Below are 24779 nucleotides of genomic sequence, written 5' to 3'. Positions count from 1 at the left end.
GGGAATAAGTGGTATTAGTATCTTGTTAATGTTTGTGCTGTTGCATATTACAGAATGTAAAATAATGTTACCACTATCTCATGCATATATGTATAATATGATGGGCCGTGTTTTAAGGGTCATTGGGCACCACAGCTGTGAAAAGTCAGTATCTTCTTTAAATCTCTTCTTAGAACAGATTTTTATTTGTTGTTGTTGTTTTTAAAGGAACAGTCGGTAAGATTTAGGGGGATTTAGTGTCATCTATGAGACCTCCTGTGTGTTTCTGTAAGCTGAAACCATTTCCCTCAGTGGAAACAAAGCTTTTGTTTACTTTGATTTCACAGATAAGAAACAATAAATTGTGAAGACAATAAAGCCTCCACAAAAATAGCATTTTAAGTCGTGTGTGTGATTTATCCTGGCTTCATATGAGCAGAGGAAATCTCTGCTCATTACTACACTAATTTATACAATGTAAAATCCGACATCCCGTTGTTCCGATATGTGATTGCCACTTTCTTTTTCATTTTAACCCACACCATGATCTTTTCCTAACCCTAACCAAGCGTTTTTTTTGCCTAAACCTAACCAGACCTTAACCACAGGCAGGGTTCAATGCTAAGGTTTTTTCTCACTTGCCCGGTCGGGCAAGTTGGTCAGAGATCTACTTGCCCGAAGTCAGTTTTTACTTGCCCTATAAAAATTGTTTAATTTAAGCAGCTATCAAATAACAAAGACTGCAGTTATTTTTATGTCATGTAATCTTTATTTACACTATATTTATTAATTAAAACAACATATGTCATGTATTATAGCTTAATTCCTACACAAAAATGACAGTGTCAGGGCTTAAAGTGAAAAATTTGTCAATCATTCTCCGTCTATAATTTTGCGCCCTACTTGAGCCATGCCCACCTCTATTTATTTTTCACCCCTCTCTCCAGTTCTGCTTTATTAACACCGGGTTTAATATATTTTGCTTCCATCTCTCTGCCCTGCTCTACTCTACTTCAACGCTACTTAGCTCTCTCTCTACTCTACCAGTAGACTACCACATCCACCTGTTGCACAAAACGCACACAGCAGTGTTTCCCCTAGAATGGAGTTGTAGCAGCAGAGGTGAAGCACACGCATGAAAAATAATTTTTACATGCGTGAAACTTTTTTGTATGTTTGCAAAGCACAGCCTGCTGGGATGTTTCTATGTATCTACTGGCACCAGAAGGGCTCTTTAGGACTAAGTACATACAGTACATGTGTGCACAGTAATGAGCAGGTGAAATGTCTGTCTAGCTTACATATGAGGTGTCTCAAGATTTAGGAACATACAATTTTATTGAATATAATAAAGTAAAAAGTCACTTGACATGCTGCTGTTTTGTGCTATGACCTATTTAAGTGTTGGAAGTTGTTATTTACGTGACAACGCCTGAACGCAACACAAGCTCAGCATGAGTGCCGTGCTGAGCTGCTGTGCGAGCAGCGTGTTTGTCTGTGCGTAACAGCAGTCTGTTGCTGGTTATTTAGGCTACACACTGTCCATTTTAATAACTTTGTCAGCTGACAAACTGCACCGGGCTCGGGGTCAGGTTTGGTCAGGAAAATGCGGCCCGAGCCGCTCTAGCGTGATCACCTGTGTGTGTGGCGGAACTCCACCGTGCGCGATACAGAGAGCAGAGGAGAATTGTTAACGTGTGACCATGTAGAGACAGAAATGACACGATGGCATAACACCATAAATAGTATATTGTTATGTTGTTATGAAGCGTCCGTCGCGCAAAATAATATCAATGGGGGCTGTGGGCAGGACATTGTTACACAGCTGTGCCTGTGACTTCAGGCAGAGAGACCGCTGCATCAGAGCCAAAGGAGCACGTTTTAAAATACATTTATTTTATCAATTAGTTATTAACTTTTACTATTTTTAGCAACTTGCCCAATCGGGCAAGTGAGTTGTTAGTTTACATGCCCGACCGTGAGTTTTACTTGTCCCGGGCAATCGGGCAATCGTTATTGTTGAGCCCTGACCACAGGGCATCATGATGATTTCGGAACAATGGGACTTTGGAACAATGGGTTTAATATGGTCAGAACAATGGGACGTCGTCGGAATAATGGGCTGTCGGACCAATGGGCAGTTCCCAAATGCTGCTGTTGTCCCAGGCTTCATATGAGAAGAGGAAAAGTCCGCTAGCTGCTAGGTAGGGCTGCAACTAACGATTATTTTCACTGTCGACTAATCTGTCGATTATTTCTTCGATTAGTCGACTAATCATTTCATCGAAAAATGTGTTAAAATGTTGAAAAATGTTGGTCTGTCTCGCCCAAACCCCAAAATTACGTCATCTTGTCTTATTTTATACTCACGCCGAAGGGTTTTAGTTCACTGTCACGGGAGAGTGTGTAAAGCTGCCAATATCTGAACTTAAGAAGCTGCAATAAGAGTATTTTGGGATACTTTCATAGTACTTTACTATGAAAAATGACTCAAACCGATTAGTCGACAACTAAAATAGTCACCGATTATTTTAATAGTCGATTAGTCGTCGATTAGTCGACTAATCGTGGCAGCCCTATTGCTAGGCTAATTTATACAATATAAAATGCCATAGGCTTGTGCTAATATGCACTGTCGCTCTTCACAGAAGAAGTTCCTAACAGAAAAATAAAGTTCTTTGAATTGAATTGCATTGAATTGAATAATAACATTAGCATGTTGTATTTGCTTGGAAAACGTGTTTAGTATAAGACCATTATTTTGTCAGTGAATCTTGTGAGTTGTAATGGAGCAGAATTTTATAACATTACCTTTGTTAAATGTTGCTGTTGTCCCTGGTTTTATATGAGTAGAGGAAAAGTCTGCTAGCTGCTAGGCTAATTTATACAATATAAAATGCCATAGGCTTGTGCTAAAAACGTTAGCATGTTGTATTTGTGGGGAAAATGTGTCCAGATAAAGACAAGTGTTTGTGAATGCTGCGAGTTATAGTGAAGCTGATTTGTGCACTTGTGTTTGAAACTGTCTCTATTAAGCCATGTTTAATGTGTGTTTAATGTGTGTTAATGTGTGTTTTGAATCAACTAAACTTTACAGCACTTCACAGAAACCCCGCCGTCGACTAGTGTTTTGGAGGTGTAACTGCAGAGTGACACAGACACACCACCGCACAGGTATAAATGCTCACTACAGTGTAGGTCATAGAGCTGACGCACAAGTATAAATCTGCCTTAAGAGAGCTTGCAGATTGCAACCAGCTGAAACTTCTCCTGGTTAAGATTCCTTTAGTGTTCATTGTTCAGGAGGTTTCTACTGGGAGCCAAGTAATCTACAGATGTCTCTTTCTTTCCAAAACAAATGGACCAGGGGTCTCATTTATAAACATTGTGTACGCACAAAATGAGGCCTGAAAGAGGCATAAAAACAGCTATAACACAGACGTGATGAGAGAAACTTTGACCCATGCTTATGAACATTTTGGAGACGGGAAATTGTCGACGCAGATGGTGAGTTGGAAGCCTGATTGTATTGAGTTTTGTTATAATGCAGTTCATTATGCAAGGTTTGGAAGCGTATTGGCTATATTAACTGGCACTAATTATTAACTTGATCGTTTTAACTACAGTATGCACTGATTCAACTGATTTATCTTAATGTGAAACACCCATAAGGTTGCTCTGTTGCTTCACATTGCCTCTGGTACAATGAGCTATTTATTTTATTTATTTTAATCATTTTGTGAACAAAGTTTTTGTAGTTTTTACTTGTTGGAGGGTCCCTGACCTGCACGTAACAAAAAAGGACCTGCACCTACTGATAATAAGCTTGAGCCATGTCAAATGAAAACTTTCACAGGTCCATAATTTTCTTTACTAATAACAATTTCCTTCAAAGAACTACAGTATAGACTTTGGGAGTATTTATAGGGGGAAATTCAGCTCAGTTCAAACACAGGAAATTTTAAGTGTCTCTTCCTCAGTGACAAAATGCTTTTTTTAACTTAATATTTCATGTGAAAAACAAATGTTAGTTCCACCTGCCAAAAAACAGATCATAAAATAAACGTAGATATTTTAAGTTTTAAGACTACAGCATCGACACATAAAATTTGAATTATCATTAGAGGTATTACTATAACTTTACAACAGTCCCTAAGAACACCACAGTTGAAAAAAGTGTTTATCCCACATCAACGTGGTCATTTTACTTGTTCCTACTTCTACGTGGACAAATAACAGACAGACATGGATGGCCAAAAGCACGAGGAGATGATGGAGAGGAAACAGCAGGGAGGGAGAAACAGGAGAAAGCTCCAGAGGAGGGAGCACAGAGCTGGTTTTATTTGGTCTCTTGCCACTTTATCAGCACATTTCACTGTTCAGTCAGTCCTCTGATATCACATCTGTGAGAAACTGAGACATCTGACTTATCTTTCTTTGCTGCGGGAATTCTCTGATTAATGCCAGGAATAATAATCTTCACACCAAAATCACAAACTCTTTGGGAAATCTGCTTATTTGCTTTCGTCCTGAGAGTTAAATGAGAAGATCCATATCCTATAACCTTGGAGAGAAAGGACAAAGCTGCTGTCTTGGTAGAAGACACTCGTCTTTATTGCATCTCTCATGTCTTGGCTGATAAAAAGTTTACTTCCAAATAAAAACTTGACCCGGAGCAGCTTTAATTAGCTCAAGAAGTGTCCCACTGTGTCTGTGTCTGTGGCCTGGATAACACATCTTATCTGAAGTTTATGGCTCAAGCTGTTAATAGAAAGACAAAACATTTTCGGCAGCTGTTAAAGTGGCAAGCTCCAGCAGAGGCTGAGAGGGTTCATGGGGAAATGGCTCCAACACACAGAAAGCGCATGAATCACCAGGCTACGTGAGAAACAAACTCAATCGACCACAATACCTTACTGCAAAATCAAAATGAAAGCTCTTTTTCCTTCAAAGAAAGAAAAGAAAAAATACAACAAAAAGATAAAAGAAACATGTTATTTACACACACAGTGATGGAAGGACAGTGATGTTTAGAAGACAGACACCACCACTCCCACACAAACACACAAACTCCACAACATTAGTGACACCTTTCCCTCCATTTTGTTTTTCAGAAGGGGGTTGAAAACATTTGAACTGGAAACAAAACCACGATTGCCATGTATGTATATTTTATTTCACATATTAATCCAGATTATATGAGCTGTCAGCAGCTGGTTTAAGATGAATATTCCACTCCTGGCACAGTAGAGTGTCCCAGAGATGATGTTGTTCTGTAGGCTGATGCAAAAGTTCTCACTAGATTTTCGCTGTCCACTTTTGTAAGACATCAGAGCAAGTCGAGATGAAGTCGGACACAAAACTTAACCAGCATGCATTGTGCGGTGATCGCTGGTGATCGAATCTGCGCAGGCCTGGCTCATCTTGAACGAGCCTAATGTGTGGCTAGCCAGCAGCTGATTAGCGTAGCTTAGCATAAAGACTGGAAACAGGGGGTAACAGCCTGGCTCAGGCCAAAGGCATTAAAATCTGCTTACCAGCACCTGTACAGCTCATTTACTAACATACACTAGGCTATCCAGTTTGTTTAACAACTATAAAAACGAGCATGTAAAACATCAGGGGGAATTAGTCCAGTTTTTGTACAGATTACAGCCAGCTCATGTATCATGTGGATTGTTCATAGAGTTTTACAGATTAATTCAACCCCCTTTTGAAAAACAGCTGAAAGCTTTGCATTAGCAGCATTTGTTAGAAGAAACCCCAAACTTAAATATATTCAAACTTTTTCAGAGTAGCTCACAAAAACATTTAAAGTCTCACTTCTGCACAGCTCAGTGTGAAATGTTCTCAGGTCTGTGAAACCAGGGATGGAAACCTACCTCTTCTGTTTGTAGGTGAGCATGGCCTCTGCGATGGGAAGCTGGTGAGCTCCGTTAGCTCCCACCATGTACTGAGTCACCCTCGACACCACGTCTGGGCTCTCCTGGGCTGCAGGACACAGTCATTCATTATCTCATTTCCTAACAACTGTATACCTGAATACAAAGTCAGAAACACTAACATGGATGCTCATGTTCATTTTTTAAATTTCAAATCTAAATTCTGTGAGTTAGAAGCCAAAATGACAAGTCTTTCTGAATGTAGATGTTCTCTAGAAACTTCTGTGAACTATAAAATAAGTTATTTAAGTGTCAGTAAACGTACTCAACAACCTTATTTTTAGTTCCCAAAACTAACAGAGAAATTGGCATTGATGTGACAGAGGGTCGGTAAATGAGAGCCATGTATGTCTGCTGTATGTTGTGACTGTGTCCACTGTAATGTAGTGTGCTGTATATTTTGTGTTGGACCCCCTCCACAACGGGGCAATCTGCTGATAGACTTTGACACAGTAAGACACAAGAGCCCACCAACAACAGGAGCCTCTGGTTTGTGAAACAGGTCCCTCCAGGCAGCGTCTTGGAACAAGCTGTTGTAACGATAGTCGATAGTGCCGAGATATTTGGAGACAGGATGTGCACCTGAACAGATCAAAGACAAACTTAAGACAACAAAAAGCTTCAAAGGTGTTAAAGGGGACCTATTATGCTTTTCCATAGTCCTCTTTAAATCATTAAACTTATATCATTTTAATTCTGCAGGATTTTAATCTGACAATCATATATTCACGTTTGAACAATAGCATCTTTAAATAGTCTAAATAAAAACAAAAACATGATTAACATGAAGGTCAGGCTGTCACTGACCTAGTGGGATGATGAGGAACCTCATGTAGCCGAGCCAGTCAGGGGTTTTATGGGAGAGGTGGTCCACAAAGAGCCTCAGAACAGCACTGAGGTAGTGCTGTGCTCCGGCCACGGCGATCTTTATGGGAATGGGCGTCTGGGAGTTACAGTTGCAACTAGGAAAGAAAACAAATAGATGGCTTAAAGTTTCCACGATAAATACCATCTCTCTACCAACTCTTTATATTAATCACCATTGACTCAAACATTGTGTAGCTATGTGCTCTGAGGTGAATATGAGATGGCACCAGAGTGAGTGAGAGGCCGACTTACAATCTCTGTATGCGGGAGACGATGGTGTTGAACGCAGCCTGGATGTCGGCCGTGGTGCAGGTGCAGACCACTGGGAGGTGGTGGTTTTGCAGCATATCTGAAAGATACTGAGAGCAGAGGAGAAGAAGAAACAGATGAGTGACGGAAACTAAAACTGAAAAGTGTGCATCTCACTGTCGCAAGTCTAATTGTTGAATTATTAACCCTTAAAAACCTGAGCAAACTGGCTTGACCTAAAAAATACCAAGAAATTAGTAAAAGGACAAAATTAGTGAAAAATGAAATTAAATAAAATGAAATAAATAAAATAAACAAAATAAGATAAAACAAAATTGAAATAAATTAATAAATTAAATTAAATTAAATTAAATTAAAAAATAAAGACATTTAACAAAAAAGTGACCTGGAAAGAGTGCTTAAAAATCATAATAATTCTGTAACATAATTCTAAAATGGAATAATAATAATGATTAATCTACATATAGTTTTTTCCTTTGTTTTTTAAAATAATTTTCTAAATCTATTTTTTTTTTTTTCAATCTGTGGGACATTTCTTACCAAGTTGCTCACTGCCTTTTTTCTCATGTTTTTGAAAGAAATCGCACCAATTTGCTCAGGGCTTAAAGGTTTAAAGCACAAGAAAAGTGTTTGTGTAACTCTTTAGAAATGGTGAATAACATATATGTCATTCTATCTACAGCTCTACCAAAACATTTTGAAATTCAAGAATTAAATCAAATGAATGTAGTTTGCTCACCTGGCCCTGCCAGTCTGACGTGTTGATGAGGATGATGCTGTCAGGGAGCTGGTTATCAGACACCAGGATGTGGTTTAGTTGGTCATAAACTGTCTTTCTTGGGATCTGTGCAGGTAAAATAAGAAACCATTGGGTTAAAATAGGGACCCATGTCTTTGATTAAGAGACCAGAAAATATGTTTAATAAAATCCTCCTCCAGTGAATCTTCCAGAATAAAAACTTTAAAGTGAATGAGTTGGAGTGGTGATAGAACTTAGATCTTTTATTTAAGTAAAAGTAGCAATATAACAGTATAAAAATCTATTACAAGTTAATAGCTACAGTTGGTAACTTTTGTGAAAATAACTTTTTGTTTTATATTTGCTGAAACTGTCACTACATCCACACATTAGTACATAAGACAGAGTCAGAGGTTCCTCCTTCTCCTCCTCACAGTGCTTTAAGATGAATCTTCAAGACATTGTGGTTTGTAAAGAGTCTACAAATGTGCTATTTAATGTTGATAATATCAACTCCACAGCTGTGGTAAGATCTGTCAAGTATTAACAAAAATATACAATAGCTTCTGAGCAGGTCTGCAGTGCTCTCCTCCTACCTGTAGGTGGCAGCGTGTGTCCAGGGACCGCTCGTTGTCCAGGCTGTTGGCCCTCTCATTTTGTGGCCTGCTGGGCTGCCGCTCCTTCAGCGACGTGCTCCTGCCTCGCCTCCCTGCCAACTTCGGTTCCTGCCTGAAAAACAGCAGAAGAAGAAGCTGGAGGACTGAAGCGTCACAGGCAGACACAATGATGTAATGGTCAACAACAGGAAGTGGAAACCCTGATCTGTGGGTGATGATTACAGAAAGACACACACACACCAATATGAATTAAAATTAAAGACTGAATCATATTTTTTCCCCTTTAAAAAGTCACAATTGATCAGTCATGATGTTTTCTGCAGGTGTCGACCTTAAACAACCCTCCTGCAGACACATATTGATTATTCCTATTTGTCTACCTGTTGGATGAAATGATTAGGGACTCTGTCTTGGTCATTTTGCCACTCGGTGGCAGTCTCTCTAAAAATGTGTCCATGTTGTCCATCTCCAGCTCCGTGGTCGGAGTCACCGCCTCTGGCTGCTCCTGAGAGAAACACACAGAGAGGAAAACAGCAGCAGGGTTTAAGAGCTGACAGCTGACAGACGTGTTTTTCCTTTGTTTTTAAACATCTCTTTTTCACACCTCTAATGTCTCAACTGTCCCTGAAGACTTCAGTTGTTTTCCATTATGATTTACTTTAATTGTGTCTGGGTGTTTATGACAGCAAACTTCATCATTGACAGGTAAAATGTGTCTCCTCTTCCTGTACGTGACAATTTTTAAAGTCCTATTTTGACATTTTTCCTCACAATATTGACTTACAATAAAAAGCCTATTGATCTCAGGCAGCTTGAGGAGTTGATACTCACAAAGGAGACGTTATCAGACACACCATCATCTGGAAATTTGGCCCCAGCACACTTTGTTTTATCTGGGTCGATCTGGAATAAGATGATGAGAAGAATAATAAACCCCAGAACTTTTGTTTCACACAAAGTAAAGCATTGTTTCCTTCAGCATCTCGTGATGGAGTCTTGGTTCCAGAAGTCCTACGGTTTCACAAACAAACCGGTGATCACGTTATAACCTGTGAACTGTTGGGAAAATCTGAGTCTGACTCTTCTGCGCTGCGGTTAAAGATGCCCTCCAGCTGGATAATTGATGCCTTTCTGCTCTAGTAGATCTGCTCACTGGCATTCAGTGCAGCTCAGTGGTTACACTGGTCAGCCTCCAGCTGTTTCACCGTGGTGTTAGTAACCCAGTTTATCTAAGTAAATACAGATGAAGCCGGGGGCTGAAGTGGGCATGTGATCAGGGACACAAAGAAGCACAAAAAGGCTCCATGTTCAAAGAAAAGGAAAACTGCATGAAGTTATTTAGGAGTGTTTTAAACATTGTGTTAGTCACTGTGCTGTCGCAGTGTCTCACCGGGCTCGGAGGCTCCCGGTGGCTCCGGCTGCTGTGGATGCTTCCGATCTCAGTTTGAGAGCTGGAGAGGGAGAGACCCTCAAAATATGGCCTGAAACACAAGAACACAAATCACTTAGTCTCAAAATCATAGACGTAGATTTCAGGGGGGGTGCAGGACATATGTCCGTCTCAATATTTAGAACATGTCAGGTTGACCCACTACAGACTAAAGGTCAGGATATCTCAGCCTCTGCTGCTTTGATTTTGATCATTAGTGTATTTAAAGAAGTACTTTACTGCTGGAAAGATGGTCTTTTCATAAAACTGGTCTGTTCTGTGCAGTAGAAAGATGCAAATACTTTTAAAATTGGTGCTACATGAACAGAGAAAACCAAGATAAAGGTCCGTGGTAGAAAATCTACAACTACCAGAATGCACTGCGCCGCACCGGACAAATAAATGCTCCTGCTGGTGCGTGACGTAATGCCAGCTTGTCTGTATTGACACAAGAAACAATATGGCGGCTAGCTAACAACAAACAATCTCGAACTACAGTTAAACAGTAAGGAGGACTGGTGACAGTGTGAGTGTGAATACTGTGAGAGTCAGGACATCGAGGCGAGATTCAGCATGGCGGGGCCCAACAAAAAGACGAACAAAAAAGGAATAAAACTACATTTCTGGTCTGATCACAACCACAGCACACCTTCTTCAACCAGTCCGAAGTGAAATAACCTTACAGAGTAAGATTTAACGGACCTCGAGGCATTCATCGACCACTATTACCGTCGGCAAAACAACATGAAACAGGACCTGAACTCAGAAAACCCCCTCTCTTCAACGGACACAAACGACCTCAGAATGACCGAAACTGAGGTCAGTCTGCTGGCCAGCATTAACCAAAAACTTGATCTCCTAGTTTCACTACACCAAGAAATTAAAGACGTACGCAACAGCTTGGAATTCGCACACAACAACATACTAAAACTGCAAATTACAGTTTAACAGAGAGCTGAAATATGTTACTGAAAACATTTTTGTGCTGGCACAGTAACAGGATCTTGATTCATATTTGATCAGCACTGCTTAGTTTTACTGATTGATCTCCTCGTCTTCCGCTTTTACGCCACAGGAAACAGTATGGTGCACACAAAGTCTTACATTACAGCCAATCAAGGCACTAAAATATGTTTCTGAAGACATTTGAGGTGAGAAACATACAATGCAGGAGCAGAATCCTGGTTTCAATGCTGCCTAGTTTTATAGTTTGATCTGAGTTTGAGAGAAAGAAACGCCCCTCTCTTTCGATTTGAGCTGAGGGATGAGTAGTGAGATCTGGGCGCTGGTAACATGGAAGGAAGTTTACCATCGTTCATTCACACAAACTACCCACACTGTTATGATACAAAGCTGGTTGAAAACTGGCAACATGTCCCTTTAATGGCATTTGATCCACACTGACGACTCAAAGTCAGGATATCTCATCCTCTGCTGCTTTGATTTTGATCATTCTTTATCGTATATTTAAATGCAACACTAAACTGTTGAAGAGCTCCTTTAACTTCATGTTTTAACAAAGTAAAGTGTCTCATTATCTAAAAGTTGCTTCACAGAGTTTCCTACCCTGCAGTGCAAAGACATAAAACCTAGAGGAAACCCTGAATATGCAATTGAAGTTATTTAAAGCAGTGACATTAAAATGTCCTCAACACAGAATATTAGCACAAAATATTTGCCTTATACAGCTTCAATAACAAGGCTAACATTTATAGTCGAGCAGCCTCTGGTTATTTCAGGCTCCGTCTGTGCTGCGGGGTTTAACAAGCATTTGAGAACATGGGTATGTGTTTTCTTAAAGGGACAGTTCACTCCAAAATCAAAAATGCATATTGTTCCTCTTACCTATAGTGCTGTCTATTAATCTAGATTGTTTTGGTGTGAGTTGCAGAGTGTCGGAGATATCAGCTGTAGAGATGTCTGCCTTCTCTCCAACCTAATAGAACTAGATGGCACTCAGCTTGTGGTGCTCAAAGCGCCAAAAAAATACATTTGAAAAACTCAACATCAATGTCTCTTTCCAGAAATCATGACCTGGTTACTCAAGATAATCCACAGACCTTGTTGTGAGCAGTTTCATGTAGGAACTATTTTCTCTGTACCGAACTACACCTGCAAACCGTATCACCGTGCAAAGGAAAGCGTGCATCTATTGCTAGCTTAACACTCATCACTGAGCTAGCTAACATTACAGCTCTGCCGAGGAGGACGCCATTAATGTTTACATCTCGCACTGTCACAAGCAGAAGCTTCTCGTCCCTGAGTAGATGCACTCTTCCTGCTGCACTGTTATATGATTGGCGGACATAGGCCTGCAGCACCCAATATAAGCCAAGTGTTTCACAAGTACACACACACTTATAGCTGCTGAGAAACACTGACTTGAGTTTAGGTTTTGGTGTGCTGAGGACGCTGTCGTCGTCATCTAGCTCAGGGCCGCTGTCACTTGGGTTCTCAAACTCTACACTGTCCAAGTCCAGGTCCTCCTCCTCCACTTCAGGGGGCGGCTCTGCGGGGTCCTGCTCCGAGTCCAGCACCTTCACACACACAAACACACACGTTACATCTTTAGAAGCTTTACAGTGAATGCATGAGAGAAAACTCCTAGAGACAGCAACACTCACCTCGTCTGAAACTCTGAAGCGCTTCAGTAGAGCCACGACTCGCTGCTTAAAGTTCTGCTGCTATAACACAGGAGAACAACCACAAGTCAGTCTGTGACCTAGTTATGATTTACTACGGTGCCCTCAGCAATCCAATACAGAGAGAACAGCTACAGCTGCCCAGCGCTCCATTTTAGTCATTTTACCAGCAGTAGATGCATTTGCAGAGTCGGCCGGGTATCGATTTCGCTGCGTGTGCTCATGTAAATCAATAATCAAGCAACATCATGCTTCATCTGCTTTCAGGGGCTTTCATCTGCTGTTTCTGCTCACTGAGCTTTACAAAACCAAATCACCCACAAGTAAAAACACATTCAAACGGTCTCATTTGAGCTCAATGAAAGGTGTTTAATAAGACTTGACCATCTGTAAATTAATCACCTGCAACATGAACAAAATGAGGTGTAATAATTGGGAATAAATGGTGTTTATTTTAGAGGCACATTCAAGTGCAGCATGAATTAACTGTATTCTTCAGCTTTAAACAAATACAAAGCTCTCTAAAGTGTTTCTACAGAGAACAAATTGTCCACTATGTCTGAGGTAAAGAGATAAAGGTCAAAATAGTCCTGTTCACCCTCACCTTTATGACTTTACAACACATACAGAGAGCTGCCGTAACAGTCTGCCGTTTAACTGTTGAATAAAGGTTAAAATGCAAAGCTGTCAATGTGCATTTTAAAATACACTTTTCATACTTTACTGCTGGAACTGATTCAAGTTTTGAACCACAACAAACTTTAATGTGTTTGGATGTAAGACACAACATTTCTGAGAAATGCGCTCATTTATTTTCTTGCTGAGAATCACACTTGGAGATCGATACCACTTTCATATCTGTGTACAAGCAGCCGATTAGCTCAGTTCAGCAAAAAGACCAAAATCAGGAGAAGGCAGAAAACCTGGTTCTGTCCACAACAAAATCCACCTACCCGCATTTCTAAATCTCACTTTATTAACATGTTATTATTCATTAGTTTCAGGTGTTACACCAACATGTTGTGGTTTTATAAAGGGTTACAGTATGTGTGGAACTATTTCTTAAGAGCATGTCGTCACTGTGAGGTTAACAGCAAAGACTCAAAGAGGTAGCTGTCTCTGGCCAAGAAATAAGGTTGTAATAAGTATCAATATTTTGATACTCTTTCGATACTATGTGAGATGATGGAATCTCCAATAATTATACATTCGGCAGTCTTAAAAGTACCAAAGCTTTTAAAAAAAACTAAAATTAGCACCTCGTGGTTGGTTGCCTCCACCGCTCAGTCAAGTAAAAGTTTACATCCATGTCTGTACAGACTTATGATAGTAACAAATGCTTCAAATATGGATGTTGTTGCGAAGAAGCTACAAATTCTAAAACATGGATGCTTCACACATCTTCAATCCGGCAGCACGGAAGATCTTTACAATCAGCACAGTTTCAAGATCAGTGTCACCAATTCAGTATCTGATCAACGTTTCCACATCTCTTCCTGAGATATGATGTAGAGTAATGGCCAGAAAAATGTTTTATGCAGAACATTATGACGTCACAGTGAAGTTGACCTTTGACCTTTTGGATATAAAATGTCATCACTTAATCATTTTATTCTCTTAGACATTTGTGTGAAATTTTGTCATAATTAGCGTAGAAATTCTTGAGTTATGGCCAAAAACATGTTTTGTGAGGTCACACTGACCTTTGACCAGGGTGACCATATTTTGATTTCCAAAAAAGAGGACACTCGGCCCAGCCACGACATAGCCTACTTAAATGATACTCGCAGTTTACTCAAAGATGCCTTATCATTTTAATATATTTAAAATTTATATGTATGGATAGAAAATTCAGTTATATTACAAAATAATATCTCTCAAAGACAGAAATTCAGATAGGCCCCAATAGGGGACACATACACACACTAGAGTGTGGCGATCAGAGCCCGACGGTACCGACGGGTCGGGCCGGGTTTGGTCAAAAATGTATACATTGTATTCGGGCTTGGGTCGGATTCGGTCAGCTTTCAGTGAAAATGTAGTGTAAAAATAAATAAAATCCAGACCTCCAGCCGCCCACCTCCGCCTTGTTTAAACGCTGAAAATAAAATAAAAGAGGGAGACAGGTTTTTCCTATTTAATCTTATTTTGTTTTATTTCTCCCTCTCCTCTCGCTGGAAGCGTCGGACCTCCTGCCTCCCGCTCCCATCTCAAACACGGAGGTCTCCCTCTCCGCTGAGCACCCACGGCGCACGCCCGGCCTGTTAAATAGCCTGTAACCATAATAACTGTGTGACACAAATTCAGTGATTTAGTAGCCTAATTAAATAATGTCAGGCTCGGTTCGGGTTTTGACAGAAATATGCGGCCCGTGCCACACTCTAACACACACACACAAACGGAAAACCGGACATTATCATCAATTTATAAAAAAACCCCGGACGCCCCGGACAGGACGTGAAAAGTGGACATGTCCAGGCAAAAGAGGACATTTGGTCAGCCTACCTTTGACCACCAGTTCATTCTTGAGTCCAAGTGGACGTTTGTGCCAAATTTGAAGAAATTCCGTCAAGGCGTTCCTGAGGTATTGCGTTTACGAGAATGAGATGGCTGCAAATTCACAATGACTTTTGACCTATGACCACCAAAATCTATTAAGTTCAGTGTTGAGTCCAGGTGGACGTTTGTGCCAAATTTGAAGGACTTTCCTTGAGGTGTTCTTGAAATATCTTGTTCACCAGAATGGGACAGACAACCCCATAACATAAAGCCTCTGGCTACTGCAGGGGTCGGCAACCTTTACTGTCAAAGGAGCTGTTTTTGACCAATATATGACGGTAACACAGCCTATTAAGTCCAAATTTAGCCTAACATCATTACTTACAGGTCTAAATGAGCAGTCATTAATATGTTTTACCACCAGGTGGCTCCTCTGCATTGGACTCCTTATGATGATTTGGTAACTTTGCAGCATTGGTGGTGAAAGCAAATTAATCTGTCCACACCCTATTAAATCCTCTATTTTCCTCCAGGATGTTTCCTTTTTTGGATTTGGAAGCCAAAGCTAGCCTAGCTGGGAGACTCAAGACCCAAGTATCAGTTTTTATAGCAGTATTGTATGAAAAGCTTAAAATTATGGTTGTGCCACAACCTTATTTTGTGCCATACTAGTAACTAGAGGACACTGTGTGTCCACTGCATGGATGGTGTCGTGGTCGAAGGTTTGTGTCCCTGTAGGCAGGGATGCTCAATCTAAACACTTCCATGTATTGTTCTTTATATTTTAGTCTGGCCTCGTCTCTTACTCTGGTGATGGAGGGGGTCCTCACAATCGACCTCCTCTGCTTCTTTGGCTTCCTCACATCGTACTCATCATCTTCCAGATCCTGAAAAAACAAGACGCAATGAAGAAGAGTTCAAATACATCGGTTTAGATGACCAAGATGAGGTAAACTGATTTGCCTCAATGACTCCCAGGCTGACTCACCTGTCCCTGCACGGCATCATCACTGGCCTCCTGCTCTGAGGAGAAGCTCTCGTACTCCTCCTCTGAGTAGTTATCTGGAGCAGAAGACAAGCAGTGAGATTAAAGGCAGGAGTGAAGGAGATGCCTCATACATATTTCAACGACCCTTTTAAATCTGACATGCAGCTGGGCTCTAAATATACATGATGTACAGTACACACACATCTGTATGCTACCTGAGTTTCATCATTCATTGCATGAGTACAAAACACCCTGAACCCTGTGACCCTGCTCCGTTCAGCACATGGAGCATATTCTGTGATAACGATGGCGTTGAGCTGTGTTAACCTCAGAATAACCAGAGGTAACGAGAGGCAAAGTGTACCGGAGCATTTGATCTTCTGTCCTCCCTGCAGGGCCGCCTCCTCGTGGTCTATCGGCTGACTGGACAGAGAGAAGATCCAGATCTCGGCCACCTTCCCCAGCATGTCTTTCTGGTTGCTGCAGAGAGGAAGAACCTGGCCTCCCTCCGTCGGGTGCTGCATCACCTGAAGGAAAGGAGGGCAGAGGCAGAACATGAGGGAGAGGAGGACATGAGAGGAATCTTCAGTAAGACTGACTGATCCAAGCACAATAATCACATTACTTGACTTTTTAAATCCCAAATTGTCAAATAAGAGAAATACCCACATTAACACTGTTCAAATAATTGCTGTTGTATGTTTTCTGACCTTTTTACATACAAAAATGTAGAGATATCAAGTTCTCCACCTGCAGTTAATATTATATATCATAATGCATTGCAGGCTCAGAGATACCATGTTTCGTTTGGAGATGGAAATTTAATTTTTAAAACAGAAAAAAGTGTACAGATTTGAGGGAGCTGGAACATTCATAACATATCTATGATCCAGATTCTGATTCAGATTGCCCACACAGGGCTCTCAACATGGAGGTAACTGATCCAGTTGCTAGCTGCTAACAGGGGAAACAGCATGAACAGTGCTAACAATGGCAACAGTGCTGACAGAGCTAACGGTGTTTACCGTGGGGGAGCACCGGAGTTTAGGCACTGTGCTTCCTAGAAAGTGTCGTATAAGCACGACGCAAAGTGGCAGCGATTAGCTAGCCAGTAGGATGCACACTAGAGTTCTCAATGGGCCGAATAAATGACAACCCAAACCAAGCCCGAACTCAGTCCGTCCAAGATCATCACATAAATTACTGAGCCCAGGCCCAACCAAGCCGACCCCCTACAAAAAGCACTTTTCGGTTTCACACTTGAGATACACCAGCTGTGTGGCGGTGCAAGCCAGGTGCGTCACCAGCAGAAAATGGAGATCCACCAGCTTGGCGGATCACCGACTCTCCACACTGTATTTTCGGGTCCATGTCATTGGTTCGACAGCCCATTGGTTCGACATCCCATTAGTCCGACTGTCCGCGGTGCTGAACGGCTCGCGGCGGGTGTATGGTGTGCCGCGACCGGCTTGAGGCGGAGCAGGCTCACGGCTTATGTGTTTGTCACTTTCTTTTTCATTTTAACCCACACCATGATCTTTTCCTGACCCTAACCAAGTGGTTTTTGTGCCTAAACCTAACCAGACCTTAACCACAGGGCATCATGATGATTTCGGAACGGACTTTGGAACAATGAGTTTAATATGGTCGGAACAATGGGATGTCGAACCAATGGGCAGTTCCCGTATTTTCCTGCCAGAGAAGCTCCCTGCTCCAGCCAGGAGGAAGAACAGGGAGCCCAGCACGAAGCCGAGGTGCTCATCGAGTGCTCTCTTTTTAATATTATTTATTAAAAATTTGAACTTTTTTTTTTCTACACAGCCCAAGCCCTACCCAACCCAGCCAATCAATGCACATTTTCATCCCAAACCCTGAAAAGTCTCCTGTCAAGACGCCATTACTCCACTTTATCTTTACACACTTTATCTTTATCTTTGCTGCTTTACTGAATGTTCTGAATCTCATATACACTTAACTTGATCTTTAACTTATTTTATTCAGCTTTATTCAACCACTTTTCTAGTCTATTTATTTGGCATTACACTGTCCAGCCTGTAGGGTTGCAGTAATAAAATGTATTTTGATTCCCCTCTACAGCCTGTATTTCAACATATTTCTGTATCATGATGTTGTTGAATATTATTTCTGGCTTACATGATTCAGGTATTGTTTTAATGGGCTACACTAACTGTTTTACATATACATAAGTTTTGTTTTTTTGTGGGCAATTGAAAAAAAACCCCACCAAATCATGTCCACATTGCAATGAATTGTGGGCAATAAAATTAGTGAAGTCTGCTGAAGTCTGCACCCCAAACTCACTCTCTGGAAGTCTGCAGAAAGTCCGCTTTAGGCCTCTTGTGGACTGGTTGAATTGTGGATTTGGACAGTCCTAAGCACTCCCAGGTATCCTGGGAACACGCCTCGAAAGTCCGGACATTTGGTTTATATTTTTTTTCCGAAATGAGGGTTTGAGGACAGAGGGTGCCCTGTGCTAAGTGAGTAAAACTTGTGATATTAAGTTATATGAATTATCTATTTTTTGTTATTCAGTTTTGTTTCAGCATGGAGGCTCTTTCTGTTACCTTATCTCTACAAACCCACACATTCACACCTGAGAGCTGCTCATCTTAACCACCCACTGTTTTCAGCAGCTGCTCAACAGCACCTCAGTAGTTTTCACTGAGTGAGAGACGGAGCTATTCACTGTGGACATAATTTACACTGCAGAGATTCACACCCTCGTCTCAAACCAAGGTCACTTCAGGACAGCACCGCCCCAAATCTGGACGACTCCCTCTGTTCTGCTGCAGTCCGGTGAGACCATGTCAGCCTGTAGCTGTTTACACTGTATCATGTGTGTGCTATGTTGTGTTAGAGCCTCTTTGTATCCCTGAGTTGAAAAAGCGAGAACTATTTCTTTCTTGTGGTAAAATAACGCTCTGTTTCTGCTTTATTTATTTATTTCTCACAGGCGCCGAATTGCTTTCTTTTCTTCTCTCAGCTGCTGAGATGTGACCTTAATAAGCTCCGCTGAGCTTTGTGAGCCACGTGGGAACTCCTCAGTTTATCAGCATCATCTGCACTGGATAATATTCATCTGGAGGAAGATTCTGATTCTCATGTGTTCTTGGTTTGCTTAAAACACAAAAAACAAGTTTTAAAAAAAAGGGGCGAGATAGCCTGAGTTATTTTTCTGAATATTTCATCATCACCTTACGATAAATCTAAGAAAGCAGGTTTGTGCTGTGAAAAAAAGTCTTTCAAAGATAAAAGCAGTCAGTGCAATCACCAGAACGAAATCTTTTCATTGAATGTTTCTGCAATCCACGGATACATCACATTTGTACATTGTTTCATAGCATAGACATTTGTTTCTCAACAATGCTGAGGTTAATGTGTGGTTAGGTTTAGGCACAAAAAACACTTGGTAATGGTTAGGAACAGGTCATGTTTTGGCTTAAAACACCCACATTTGGTGGCACAATGCAAGAACTAGAAAAGCAGGGACGGGTTGGTGAAATACACCCAGGTTTGGTGATTCAAACGCCACTGAGAAATGCCACAGTGTGTTTCCAAAAACACCCAGGTTTGGTTCTAAAAATGCTGGGAGAAACACCACAATGTTTCACTAAAAACACCCAGGTTAGGTGGCTCAAATGTCACTGGGACACGCTGTGATGTGTTGCTACAAACACCCAGGTTCAATGGCACAAACACTGGTGGACATGTTGTGATGTGTCGCTAAAAAACAACAAGGTTCAATAGCTCCAGCCCTGCTGGGATATGTAGTCATGTGTCAGAGAAAAACACCCAGGTTTACAGACACAAACACCGGTGAAAACAGTGATCTGTCACTAATAACACCCAGGTTCGGTGGCTCAAATGTCGCTGGGAAAAACTGTGATGTGTCGCTACAAACACCCAGGTTCAGTGGCTTCAGTCCTGCTGGGAAATGTTGTCTTGTGTTGCTACAAACATCCAGGTTTGGTGGCTTCAGCCCTGCTGGGAAACGTTGTCTTGTGTTGCTACAAACACCTGGGTTCGGTGGCTCAAATGTCACAGAGAAGTGCCACAATGTGTCTCCAGAAACACCCAGGTTTGGTTCTAAAAATACTGCGAGAAACACCACAATGTTTGACTAAAAACACCCAAGTTCAGTGGCTCAAATGCTGCTGGGAAACGCTATGATGTGTCACTATAAACACCCAGGTTCAATGGCACAAATACTGGTGGACAAGTTATGATGTGTCGCTACAAACACCAAGGTTCAACAGCTCCAGCCCTGCTTGGAAACGTAACAATGTGTTGGAGAAAAACACCCAGGATCAGTGCCACAAACACTGGTGGAAACACGGTGATCTGTCGCTAAAAACACCCAGGTCCTGTGGCTCCAGCCCTGCTGGGAAACATCAGCTTGTGTTGCTACAGACACCCAGGTTCATTGGAATAAACACTGGTGGACATGTTGTGATGGGTCGCTAAAAACATCCAGGTTCATTGCCACAAACACTGGAAGAAACGCGGAGATATGTCAGAGAAAAACACCAAGGTTTGGTGCCACAAACACTGGTGGAAACACTGCGATGTGTTCCTAAAAGCACCCAGGTTTAATGGCAAAAACACTGGTGGACACATTGTGATGTGTCACTAAAAACACCAAGGTTTGCTGAGAAATGTTGCAATGTGTCGGAGAAAAACACCCAAATTCACGTCCACAATCACTGGTGAAAACACAGCGATGTGTTGCTAAAAACACCCAGGTTCTGTGGCTCCAGCCCTGCTGGGAAACATCGCAATGTGTCAGAGAAAAATACCCAGGTTCAGTGCTGCAAACACTGGTGGAAACGCTGCGATGTGTTGCTAAAAACACCCAGGTTCTGTGGCTCCACCCCTGCTGGGAAACATTGCAATGTGTCAGAGAAAAACACCCAGGTTCAGTGCCAAAAACAGTGTTGGAAACACACAACATAATGCTAAAAACACCCTTGTTTAATGACACAAACACCGGTGGAAACGCTGCAATGTGTTGCGAAAAACACCCAGGTTCTGTGGCTTCGACCCTGCTGGGAAACGTTGTGATATGTCAGAGAAAAACATCCAAGTTCAGTCACAAACACTGGTGGAAACAGCACAGAGGGTCGCTAAGAGACAGTGGGTTTTGTTAACATGGAGTGGCCCAGTAGCTAACTGGTAGAACGTGCACCCTATATACTAAGACTGCATCCTTGCTGCAGTGGCCCTGGTTTGATTCCAGCCAGGGGCCCTTTGCTTCACGTCGTCCTCTCTCTCTTTCTCCCCTTCTCCTGTCTGTCTCCATCTGTACTATCAATAAAGGCAAAAAGGCCAAAAACCTCATCTTAAATAAAGGTAACAGTGTTAGTTTCCAGCTAATTAAGGGGAAAGGGACTTATTTAAGACAGCTTTTTAAAGAGCCGGGAGTTATAGTACAAAAGGGCACTGCCAATCCCTGGGTGAAGATGAGGAGGACTGGGCCTTCCACTAAATGTCAACCTGCAGCTCCAACATCCTCCATTTTCTCATTACATTTTCACACTGGTCCTGACACTAACAGCCTGTTACAGCAGATGCACCGTCCTGCTCCTGCCTGCCCTCAGACTTCAAGACACAAAGTGCTACAGAAGTGATCTGCCACCTTATTAGCCTCGACATACACAGGTGATATTGCCCACCATTAGATCTTACAACAGGAACATGAATGCAGTGCGGTGATAATGTACCTCGGCCATATCGATAGATCCCACTGCGAGCGTCTTGTAGCCCAGGATAGTTCGGTTCTTGTATCTCTTCCGCCTTTGCAGCATGATCTGCAGCTTGTTTCCTTCTCGTTTTAAGAAGTGAGGGTACTGAAGAGGAGAGACAGAGAGAAGGACAAGTGACTCAGAGTGTAACAGGTAGCTTTAAGAGTCAGGTCAGTGATAAACTATGTTTTTATCATGTGGACAAACCCCATAAAAAGACCAAAAGCAGCAGCTTCATATATGTTTGAAGCCCCTGAAAACTCTGCAAGTATTTCTCTAATGTGTTAAATATTCATAACTAAATAAGGAGTAATTATAGTAAGATATGAGCCATTAATTATGTCACTCAATAGCTGAGCTAATCTGCGTCTTCCCATCTGGGTGGGTGTGATTTCTGATCTTATTTGACTGACAGTGATCTGACAACATCAGAAATCTAGAATTACTGCCTCACAGTTTTATGCCTCTGCACACCAGTCAAGTTGCACTCACAGTTTACATCTATGTCTGTGAAAACATGGATGCTTCACACACATCTTCCCCGTGACAGCACAGAAGATCTAAACAGTCACTTTATAAGTGAGTGTCACTAATTAAGTACAAATGCATCCCCTTCTGTTCCTGAGATATGACGTTAAGTAATGGCCAAAGCATGTTTTGTGAGGTCACAGTGACCTCTGACCACCAACATCTAATCAGTTAACCCTTAAGTTTAAATGAATGTCTTCCTGAGGTAAAGAAATTCTCTCAAGGTGTTACTGAGATATCACGTTCAAGAGAATGCGACAGATGTGAGGTCACAGTGACCTTCAACTTTTAGACCTTTGACCTCTAAAATCTAATCTGCTCAGTCTGGAGTCCTGATGGACGTTTGTGGCAAATTTCCTCAACGTGTTCTTGAGGTATGGCATTCATGAGAAAAGGACAACCTTAAACATGAACCCTCCAGCCATACTGTAGCTGCCGCTGCTGCGGAGGCATAAAAAGCTGTGTTCCCCTTTGTGTTTTTATCGTCCTCATGTTGGTGTTGTTTCAGACTTGTGAGAAGGCTGTTTGACCTTCAGCTGCCAAATTCTAATCAGTTCATTCTTGAGTCTAAACTTTTGCGTTGTCCCATGAGATATTTTGAGTCTCTGTGCACACCTCCTGCAGCAACGCAACATGCAAAAAGCTTGGTGAAGGCGAATATAGCCTGGATCAACAGGTGTGATGATTATCAAATACTCATTCAGCCAGTCAGATCAGAACTTATCATCATATATTATCAGCAGAATATCAAGTAAAACCAACCTGTCTGCTGTGTGTATAGGTCTGAATGGTTATACACTAGAGCAGCCTGGTTGTTTCTGGCTGATTTAATGAAGGTAAATAGTGAATGGTCATGTGTAATGGCCATGTCCCTTTAGGGGCTCCGTAAGTCTAAGTGAACGTTTGTGCCAAATTTAAAAACTCATGTTCACAAGAATCAGATGAACAGACAGACGAACAATTCGAAAACATAATGCCTGCAGCCATGACTATCGCCGCCACAGAGGTATAAAAACCCATGTCATTCATAATGTTTTACTCCAAATGCAGATAATTATGTGATGTCACCTTTTTCAAATTGAGACGCCTCCAATGAGAAGAGCTCAAACAAAGATGCAAATACAGGAATTCTTTATGAGAAATATCCAAAGCTGTTGTAAAATAATGAAGAAAATACGTCTTTAATAAAACTACAGCATCCAGCTGTTTTAGGAACTACCTTCCCTGCCAATTCCTGCCAATCAGAGGCAGAGTAGGACAGGCCTTGCCAAGAAAAGCCAATAGCGAAGCAGCACGCAGAGGAAACTGAAGGATTAGTATCTGATAGCATATGGACGTGCTTCCCTCATCTACATGCCTCGCTCCGTGTGGCGCTGGCATCAGTCACATTACATTACTACTTATTCAGACCTTGCACTTCAGAGTTTTCCTGGGAAAAAAAGCTTGTTACTTTGGTGGATGCTACTGCGCTACTCAGTCAACTTTGCTACTGAAAAGTTATTTGACTCAGAAAGTAGTGACGTCACCAGGACGCTACTGAGAAATGTAGTTAAGTAACGTCGCTACTTGTAGTGACGCTACTGCCCAACACTGTAAACTAATGAAAGCTACTACGAAAAGAAGGTTAACTAGTTTAATAACATGTATGAATGTAATCAAACGCACTGTAAACACACTGTTGGTGTCGGTCTTTTCATGGGATTTCTTGAGAATAACATAAATATCATATATAATCATGTATATGAGAGAGACAGTATATTTTCCTGTTTTATCTTTTGATGATTTAACACCCCACAAACACAGAGAGATGCACCACCACACAGTATTTCAGATACACAAAACAGAGCTTCAGATCTCATTGATCATCATGCATCATCTAATCTAAGTCGCCATGGCAACAAGTGTCATAAAGCTCAGCCCACACAATGATCTCACTTCAACAAGAAAAAACAAAACAGCAAATATGATCCCAAAAACTATTCATAAACTATTCATGTGACAACCTACAATGTTTATTTTTAACCAAACAGCAGCATGGTGATTTTATTCTTGTTACCTGCAGTGAGAAGGTGAGAGCCAGATCGGTCTCCACAGACCCACTGGGTGGCAGCACAATCTCATGGGACCTCAGGATCCGTTTGGAGCCCTGTGAGAAAAAAAAAACACAGTGAAAGGAAAAAAAACAAAACGAGGTGGTGTGTAATTTAGTGTGAGTCCGTCCCCTGGAAGATTTCTGCATCTCTGCTGTTGTTTTTCACTCCGCAGCGAAGGTGCAAGGCGTAAATAATTCAACAGGGTTCGACACATTTTAAAATGTGTGCATGTGTGAGAACATTTGAGCTGTTTTCTGGCTCATTTTAACCAATTTTCTGCTCAGAAACTGGTTTGATTTTTGTTAAATTTAGGTTATAGTTGCACGAGAACGTATCTTTGACCAAAATAAATCTGGATATGATGTACAGTGTACTATAGTCTCTCACAACTTGCCTTAAAGGTGGAAAAACAACATTAAAAGAT

General features: G+C 41.4%; 2 protein-coding genes across 6 annotated transcripts in view; one reads left to right on the top strand and one right to left on the bottom strand.

Moving 5' to 3' along the window:
* pacs2 (phosphofurin acidic cluster sorting protein 2) overlaps window positions 1-24779 on the bottom strand; it is a 99470-nt gene that overhangs the window by 9445 nt on the left and 65246 nt on the right. For 2 of the 5 annotated variants that reach the window (XM_033643030.2, XM_033643032.2), the window contains exons 3-19: window positions 24319-24408; window positions 21714-21839; window positions 16337-16499; window positions 15973-16046; window positions 15791-15871; window positions 12468-12527; window positions 12226-12380; window positions 9805-9895; window positions 9246-9317; window positions 8795-8919; window positions 8394-8526; window positions 7798-7902; window positions 7041-7147; window positions 6729-6883; window positions 6393-6503; window positions 5862-5970; window positions 4892-4924 (exon numbers count right to left, since the gene is read on the bottom strand). In XM_033643030.2, the coding sequence (XP_033498921.1) occupies window positions 4892-4924; window positions 5862-5970; window positions 6393-6503; window positions 6729-6883; window positions 7041-7147; window positions 7798-7902; window positions 8394-8526; window positions 8795-8919; window positions 9246-9317; window positions 9805-9895; window positions 12226-12380; window positions 12468-12527; window positions 15791-15871; window positions 15973-16046; window positions 16337-16499; window positions 21714-21839; window positions 24319-24408 (1790 nt within the window). The remainder of the gene's footprint in view (window positions 1-4891; window positions 4925-5861; window positions 5971-6392; window positions 6504-6728; window positions 6884-7040; window positions 7148-7797; window positions 7903-8393; window positions 8527-8794; window positions 8920-9245; window positions 9318-9804; window positions 9896-12225; window positions 12381-12467; window positions 12528-15790; window positions 15872-15972; window positions 16047-16336; window positions 16500-21713; window positions 21840-24318; window positions 24409-24779) is intronic. The other 3 variants (XM_033643031.2, XM_033643033.2, XM_078175249.1) reach the window with 2 other exon arrangements.
* The window catches only part of dmac2l (distal membrane arm assembly component 2 like), a 274066-nt gene continuing 253038 nt past the window's right edge, over window positions 3752-24779 (top strand). The window contains exon 1 of the mRNA XM_078175254.1: window positions 3752-3755. The gene's annotated coding sequence lies outside the window, so the exon portion shown is untranslated. The remainder of the gene's footprint in view (window positions 3756-24779) is intronic.

This window comes from Epinephelus lanceolatus, chromosome 15 (assembly GCF_041903045.1).
Source record: "Epinephelus lanceolatus isolate andai-2023 chromosome 15, ASM4190304v1, whole genome shotgun sequence".
In the NCBI taxonomy this organism is placed as follows: domain Eukaryota; kingdom Metazoa; phylum Chordata; class Actinopteri; order Perciformes; family Serranidae; genus Epinephelus; species Epinephelus lanceolatus.
The sequence above is the reverse complement of the archived record's forward strand: the minus strand, read 5'-3'. Positions and strand labels throughout refer to the sequence as shown.